Genomic DNA, 8,886 nt, shown 5'->3' on the forward strand with positions numbered 1-8,886 from the left:
CAAGAGGCTGTCACATTACCTTTACCGTGTGAAAACTAAGACAGCCGTGATAGTGGCAAACCATGACCGCCTTAAGAAGTGCAACAACAGGGATATCCCCTTGTGGCTGGCCAGGTATCGGGAGAAGTTCGTGAGTGGGGGAGGTTCACAATGTGATGTACAATCTGATGAAGATTGCGAGGCGCAAGGTTCGAGTTCTCAGGGAAAAAGAGCAGTCGAAGGCCCAGACGAGGGTGATGACAGTCAGCCTAAACCCGCTCGCCGCAGAGGACGTCCTCGGAAGCTGAGTAAGACTCCTGAGGAACCCTACCGAGGAGGGGGCCGACCCACGAGGCCCAGCCAGTCATCCTCTGATACCACCGAAAAGTCACCAGAAACGTCTACCGATACTGAGCTTTATTGCCTCTGTCATCGTCCTGATGACGGAAAACTAATGGGCCAGTGTGACCAGTGCGATTGCTGGTACCATGGTCTGTGTGTGGGCGTCTCGTTAAGGATGTCACCACCATGGATCAGTTCATATGTCCGTCTTGTATGGGGGAATGTCAATTAATAAGCTCTGTTTGTTCTTCAGAAACAACGACGATTACGATGAGGAAGAAGCCCCGCAGGCCCACCCATTCCCGGGGAATCCACAGGGGCGGAGAGGCTCGCGGGGGCCAAGTTCCACCTGCCCATTCCTTGGGTCCCTTGTACGGACCCGTACAATGAGGAACCACGTTACGGTGACGCACCTCCATCCCGTGTTCCGGAGGTCTGTGCCCCCCGAGGCGGGGGCCAGCCTCCGGTACCGAGTGCTCATGTGGTTGTCCCATCACCTGCTGGGTGAAGGAGCCACCCTCGAGGACCTGGCGAGGGACGTACCCACGGGCGAAGTCTTCCAGGAGCCCGCTGCCGGTTACCTACAGATCTGAACCTGGCCATGGATGCGCTGTGCCGGTTTGTGGGGGAGGATCCACCCCGCCGATATTTGTTTCAATGGGCGTAAAATAAACGTTGATGAGTTATTACTCTCATCTGAACATATAGAAGAAACTTTCCACTATCTGGATAGAAAGGCAACTAATCAACTGGATACCTTGATGGAGTATGGTATGTGTGGAGAGAGTGGATTCGCAACCGCACAAAAACTGGCCCCGAGATTATAAAACTTTTCTGAGTACGATCTCATCAAATTGTACTCGTACTCGGTGTATCGAGGTTATAAAACTTTTTCATAATCCAACTCGTACAAAATGGCAATTTTTCGAGTAATCTTTGAAGCGTGCTCAAAATGGCAGCCCACAGGAGATTTAATGTTCAACGATGCTTCAAAATCGCCAGCTTCGACGCCAACGGGCAAGCGAAAACCTTGAGGAGGAGGAAATATTCGAAAAATATCGTTATCGTCCCGAAACTATAATGTACCTCGTCGCCTTTTTACCTGACCTGTCCCGACCCAGACGAAGGAATTGCCCCCTGCCTCCTCTTTTGCAAGTTATCTTGTGCCTGCGGTTTTTGACCTCGGTGGCATGCATCTTTTGATAGTAGACTCCCTCTCACTATCAAGGAGCTCTGGAGGCAGGTGCTTAAGAGAAGATGCAATGCATATTACAAGTCTTTGTTAGCAATTTATTAAATTCCCTACAGGAGCAGCTGCAAATGAAGCGAAACAAGCTCTGTCATCAGTTGCAGTACGCTATCATTTAAACACAATTAACATGAAAATGCATGAGAAATGATTTTCAAAACGACAGTTAACATGTAATTATTTATAATTTTGTTTAAAGTTTTAGTTGGTATAACTGTTACCAACGTTCTTGATATTTTTCATTTAATTCCTTTAAATAGATTAAGTTCAGCACACACACACGGCTATATTTATTTGATAAAATAAGATTCAGCCACAGGGGCATCGTCCCCGCTCTACACTCTATGACATATATATATAATAATACACAAGGGAATAATCGAAAGTAGGACACGAAAGTTACGCAAATCCTCGCACACAATGTTGCAAATGTTGTCAAAACACACGTCCACACTCAAATATTCCTAATAAACTCGGTAAAAAGCATTTTATTCCCATTAAAACCGCTGTCTGCTGCAAAATCCCAATCTCTTCGCCCAAGAAAAGATAACTCTGTACTTTCTCTCTTTATATGTTCAGTAATGATAGTAGAAATTTCGGCGGTAAACTGTTAAATGTTTGGGGAAATTTTAAATATTTTTTTCTTCTCTAAAATGTTAATGAAAAACTACGTTGGTGTTCACATAAAAAAAAATTATATTTGTTGTCGTTGCCTAAGAATTTCAGCATACTGTTTTAATTGTCAATATCAAATTACTAGCCTAGTATATTTACATTTCTACAAAAGATTAAATGATAGGAAATATATTAATTTGTTTTTAAACAATTGCATATTAAATTACGCTAATTAAAGTACATGCCAAATATATCGGAACGAATGTTAACTTATTATGCATCATCAAATATAAAAACTGTCAACGCATTGAAATATTTAACCTTAATTTACTACACAAAATCGGCACCAATGTATCTTGCATGTTTCAAAGATTCCCTTCGCACGCGAACTGTTGCACAGCAAACAAATTTATCTTTGTCAGACCGACCCGTTTATCATACGTCCAACATGGCTGCTTTAAGACAAAGAACTTCGTTTTAGAAGTATGGAATACCCAACCCGTTATAAACTGAAACACGCCTTCCCTTTATTATTATTTTCGTAATAACTCAGATTTGAAAAAGAATTGGCCCATAACTTTTGCAAATTATTAATTCTAAATTACGTTGAATTTGACTCGGTTGTTCTTGAGAAGCTTTTTAAAAATGCACCCCTTTTTTCTACAGTTTTGAGGATTTCTCCACTTTGAATAAAGATCGGTCTTTTATTTCTGCAATTACCATTTGCCTTCCCATAAGGATGCTTTGTGTCAAATTGGGTTGAAATTGGCAAAGAGGTTTTAGAGGAGAAGTTCAAAATGTAAAAAGTTAACAGACAGACGGCGGACAGAATGTGATCAGAATAGCTCACTTGAGATTTCAGCTCAGGTGAGCTAAAAAGGCAATGAAGAATCAATTCAAAGCTCTTGACGAAACTTTCATAGGCAGTTGAGTCATTGTTATAGATATGACAATGCATTATATCCAAGTAAACAGCATAGTGATTTAACCGTTGATCCCATATTAGAGTGTTACATTTGATGTAGCAACTGACTGATCACCATGTATTAGGTGCACGAAATGCCCAGACTTATGTTTTGAGAGGAGATCTCTATGTGAGCGGCATGTCTTCGAAAACACAGTGGCTTTGGATCTGAATGTACAATGTGTCAACAGACAACCTTAAATAAAGGTACTTCTTTTACTGAAAAGAAAAAAGGTAAGCAATTTATCCCAAGTTTATGTTCAACCTTTGGTAACTGCCATATTTTCTCTGTGAAACATTTTCAAAAGAAAATGATAATATAGTGTTTAAATAACTTTATTCAAGCGGAAACTTTTTTGCAGGCTAATATAAGGTGTTATTAGAAGAAAAAGAAAATCTTTAATACTCTCCATCATAATAAAAAAATCCATACCACTAAAATTGTAGACATATTTTGGCAATACAAATACCGGTAAGTAAGTGTTACAACCATTGTACCAAACTAATTTATTACGCTAACTGGAACTAATTACTTTTCTAACAGCTTTAAATAATTAATATACGCTGCAAAAACAAGTCCAAAATATACGTAATTTGAACTGGAATTAATTTGAATTTAAAAAATCGCCAAGACCAAACCTTTCGCTTCACAAAAAATTAAGTTAAAGGAGGAGATCCACGGTTTCGAATTGTGCAAGTTTTTAAAATGATATCGATTTTCCTGTCCATCAATGTTTAGAGAATATATTAAATTTTACAAATTTCTTCATCAGGCTGATAAAGAAATATATTTTCAAATAAGTAAATATATCATGTTCATTTTATACAGGAGTGGACAGAATGTGACAAGTACTTATTAAAAGAAAGTGTGACTGGAAACCCCCAAATAGTAGAGTCCAATTTTTCAAAGATTGAAGAGAATATGGATTGATTGGAAACGGATGTTCGGGGAAGTTACATGTGTACCGCGAAAGAGGTGGGAGCGGTGGGAGATTTTCTTTAAGGAGGACCTGGATTCATTAGAAGGTACACTCTGTATACATTATTTTACAGCAAAGTGACCAACAAAACCTATGGTTTGCAAACCGAATTCTGTTCTTTATAATTCTATGGGAAATATTAATAATGCTTTTGAAATACCATATAGAATGATCATTTCACAGTGAATTTAATGAATGCTAAAATTTACGATTTTTTTTCAGATTCATTAGATGCATTATTAGAATAGGAATACAGATGGGAAAACAGCAATTTCTTTAGATTCTCAGGTGGCTATGACGTGATCACTCAGTGAGTCATTACTAGAAATTAAAAATCATTTAACTCTTCTCACCTTATTTTTGAAATTTATATTTGCAGTATTCAATCCATAGCTCGCTCTCTGTCAGAAACTCTCTATACTATAGTCTGTCCCAAGATATTTATGCTGCATATTTGAACGATTTTTAATAAAAATACACATACCTGTGACTGAAGTGCAATTAAAATCGATGAAAGGGAAAATTCCCAAGATAACTTCATTCACACATTATCATTTTTCCCTCGTAAAAATTCACAGGAACGAAAACAGATTTCCTACGGAGATTTTTGACATCTTTTCTCCATTCGGAAGTACTCGGGACCCCTCGCGCAATTTTTCAACGTTATCATCCGGGCGTCTTCATCTCCTTGACAATGGAAAAACCGTTTTCATACTATTGAATGAACATCGTCTGAACCAATCTTGGGACAGACTATAGTATGTTTTTACCCGGGGCTTATTCTGTATTTTTCGTGCTCTACCTAGCATGTGTAACCGTGTAAATACTACATCTAAACACAGTATATACAAAATAAACAAGCTGGGCAAAAAGAGGAATTGTCTGCAACACATTTTTATCCTTAACGCAAGCCCTATAACCCTTTTGAGGCCACATATACATGTACCTTTAACCAGTCCAAAGTATTTGACTATAAAAGCCTAACAATTTACATCACCCAAAACAGAAAATGAGCAAGAAACAAGAAAGCGAGAATACTTTTCATCGGCCACGAGCATTACGTGTGCAATAAGGTGTAACGAAATCGAATGGTTGTAAATATACACCCATGAGTTGCAATTTTAAGAAAAGTGTTCAGCTCTAGCGACTTGGTTGATTTGCCAGCAAATGGTGCTGCATATCCATTAACTGAATGGACTATAGTATCGTAAAATTGAGCGTCCTCTTGCGAAATGCATGATTTTCGAATCTTCCTTCAATCAAGTTAACTCATCTGTAACTTGTGTTTGGTAGTTAAGTCGTACATAAAACGGGAGGAGGGCTCTAAAAAGCGGACTGAACTAAGCGTAAAGCAAAAAAATCGGCTGTATACTGTTATCTGCAACGCGTTGCAAATAAGTTTTGGGGTACGTATATCCCAGGTACATTGCGAAACCTTATACTCATCGGGTTCGTAACTCTTAATATTCCAATCCGGATATAAGCGGGAATCGACAAGACGACGCTCCAACGTTTTGACGAAGATTTCAAGAACCTTTCTTAGATCTGCAATGTAAGTTTAAATTTACATAATATGATGGGTTACTTAATGGAATGATATTGACTCATTGAAATGTTTTTATTCTGCATCACGTAAACGTGCATGATTGTTCATATATATTTGGTAATTAATTTTATTTGATTATTCATGAATTATGAAGGAAAACACTTTACTGTAATTGCAACAATAACAATGTTGATCAATGAAAAAATGTGTAAAAAGAGAGGCAAGGACATTTAATTTTTATTACATAAAATCATCATCATCATCGGACCACACAAAAGCTGATTTTGCATATGGGTTTGATTTCCTTTTTTGTTTCTTTGAAGGGGCAGTGTCAACAGGTTTAAACCCCTCTGGAGCACATGTCTTCTCTTTTTTGGATGGTCTTGCTGGACTGCAGGTTTTCTTCCTTCGAACGGCGATTTTAGGCTTTGGTTTCACTTTTGAAGGTCCTGCAGATGTTGAAGGTCCTGCAGATGTTGAAGGTCCAGGTTCTGTCAGAGTTTTGTCGGCATCATCAGCTGAAGAGGACAAAATGATTATCGCATTCTTGGAAGATGTAGTTGCTGCTAATAACACTCTAGCCGAGGCTGCACTTGAGAGAGGGGAAGTGTTGGAACCAATAATTTCATGGCCAATTTCACCAGTTGATATGCTTCTGGTTGAAGACTGGGGTGTTTCCCTGAAACGATTAGGAGGAATGATGGAATCCTCACTTTCTGTTTCACTGGTTGAGTTTTCTTCCACATCGGTATTAATGGGAGCAACTGTTGATTCAGCATCCATCGTCCAGGAATCAAAGAGAGGTGTAGTGTAGCGGTAATCTGCAGCAGACTGGAATGTGAAAATGCTTTTCAAAGATTCAAAAAATCCACCATAGAGGTTTCCTTTCTTCTCTGATCGCCACATAATTTCAGCCAAGTGACCCTCAAACTGCCTCACTTTGGTTCCAGACATGCGTCGAAAATGGTCTTTTGCATGTTTCCATGCTCCCTCTATTTGATTGGTGCAGACAACCTCCTCTTCCCCTGTACTGATATTCTTGTATACCTTTTTGAAGAAATATTTATGCAGAACTGTAAAATGTCTGTATCCAAGAGAATTCAACTCGCAATATGCAGTCCATCCATCGCTGTAAATGGTGGAACCAAGTTCAACATGTCGTTGGATGAGGGGAATCAATGTAGCTGCACTGCGATCTGCCACAGGGTATAGGACTATGGTGTTTTGACTCCCTCTCTACCATCCCAAATATCCAGACCTGGAAAACAAAATGAAGTATAAAGTAAAGAGATTCAGTAACCAGAAAGATTTATTATGTTTGCTTTGTTGCGTTTTAAGTACTTGTATTATTATCCAAAAAAAAATTTGTCATGGGTCTACAATTTTCACTTTTGCATGTATAATAAAGTACATTTTAACATTCGTTATAGATTCTGTACCTTCATTCCGCCATGTGGATTTCCCCGGTGGTACTTGGTTCTTTTACCAAAGAGGGATTCATCCAGCTCCACAATGCCAGACAGTTTCTTCATCCTTGTGTTCCTGTGGAAATGTTCTTTGAACACTTCTCGTACAAAGGAGCCCCAGTTAACTGCCGTTGAGCCATATGCTATGCCAACAAATTTGGAGCACTGAAGAAGAGACAGCTTGTCCAGGTAGCATTTGATGAAGAGCATGCAGTCTGGAATGGTCAGTGTAGAGCCCTCAAAGAAAGCCCTCATGGCCTTTTGATGGTTCCGGTTCTTCTGGCAGCGTAGTATCTCTCCTCCAGTTCGGCAAGCTGACTCCTTTAATACCATGATGCCTTCACACTTTTCCCCTTCTGAACTCCGCCGTCCATTCTGTTTCTTTGAGGTACAAGGTAGTTGACTTACGAGGAGACCATTTCGCCTGCACCAGTCGTTGACTTCTGTCTCAGTACTCATGAAGAGCCTGAAAAAGTTCCAGGGATTTTCAAGGTCTGCAAAGGTCAATTCTTGGAAGTTTGTCTGCGATGATCGGAAGTTCCCGGCACATCTTCTCTCTTTTTCTGTCATTATGAAAGTCCAAAGTAGCTGGGGTAATGGGAGTCGAAAAATGAAGGGTTTATATAGGGGTAGCTTCAACCCAAAGTCTCATTTCATTGGATGTAAAAAAAAAAGCTGATTTAGCAGTTTCCAAATAAGGTGTTTAGTAGAAGATAAGATCGTGCATATATTAAAAATTTGTGTTTCTGATAATAAATTATAGTTGTCATTGTGAGAATTTAAAGAATCATGTGTAATTCATCCATTTTACCATATACTCTTTTATAGAACGTAGAACAAGGATCAAGATGCATTTATATATGGATCATATGAATGAGGAACATTTTATTGATTTATTGTGTATATTCTCCCATAGTACATTGCATCAACAATTACTACAATGTTTACAAAATACATGATTGCTCCATTGATTTCATTGGTCAGCCTTACATAAAAGGTTATAAAACAATCCTTATTTGGGTAAGCCACGCCCTAAAAATCAGTGAATATTTCCATCAATGTTGTTTTGCTAACTGGGCAATTCTGCTGACGTTGCAAAATGAAAAACGAAAATCTCGTGAAATTTGAGAAAATAATGTATCTGCTGTCAGCAGATTTTTACCCCAAACGTATATTTGAAATAAAATGCAATCCTTTCCATGAATAGTCATTAAATCATAAGCAGTTTAGTACTATGTAAAATATATTGCATTACACTTAACGGAATAAGACGCATGTTTTTTATTTTTTTGAAAATTGTTATAGACACAAAACTAAAAGAATGAAAAGAAACAGAATGTATAAAAATTGGCCACAATGCATGTCATCGGTTATCACGGAATAAGCCGCTTCTCTCTCTCTCTATCTATAGAATACATATATAATATCGTGACAATCGTTTCCACGGTATTTATGTTGTAAACAACAAACTCTGTTTAATTTCTCCTTCGATGAAGAAAGTTCATAATCTTATATATCACGGAATAAGCAGCTCCTCTCTCTCTCTCTCTTATAGTTTACGGAATATGATGTGCAGACAATCTTTCTTTCACGGGTAAATTATGTTATAGACAACAAAAACACTGTTTCGATTTTAGAAATAAAAGCTTTATTGATATATAATATATATGGACGTGTATACAATGACATTCCAATGGTTTCGTCCATCTCATTGTCCTTTTCTGAAAAATAGGAAAAAGAATTGC

At 38.3% G+C, this 8,886-nt stretch overlaps 1 protein-coding gene across 1 annotated transcript; it reads right to left on the reverse strand.

Annotated features, from left to right (window-relative positions):
- Window positions 1-6,731: 6,731 nt before the first annotated feature.
- Window positions 6,732-7,711, reverse strand: LOC136270305 (uncharacterized). The gene is made up of 2 exons (XM_066067617.1): window positions 7,115-7,711; window positions 6,732-6,933 (listed from the first exon to the last, which is right to left on the reverse strand). Exons 1-2 carry the CDS (start codon window positions 7,709-7,711, stop codon window positions 6,826-6,828), a joined length of 705 nt encoding a protein of 234 aa, XP_065923689.1. The 3' UTR covers window positions 6,732-6,825.
- Window positions 7,712-8,886: the final 1,175 nt, after the last annotated feature.

Source organism: Magallana gigas, chromosome 7 (assembly GCF_963853765.1).
Source record: "Magallana gigas chromosome 7, xbMagGiga1.1, whole genome shotgun sequence".
NCBI classification, from domain to species: domain Eukaryota; kingdom Metazoa; phylum Mollusca; class Bivalvia; order Ostreida; family Ostreidae; genus Magallana; species Magallana gigas.

Bases quoted from the DNA above. Each gene is read 5' to 3' on its own strand.
- LOC136270305 (XM_066067617.1), bottom strand. From the start codon at position 7,711: ATGACAGAAAAAGAGAGAAGATGTGCCGGGAACTTCCGATCATCGCAG. The intron at 6,934-7,114 runs GTACAGAATCTA...TTTGTTTTCCAG, and splicing joins ATCCACATGGCGGAATGAAG to GTCTGGATATTTGGGATGGT.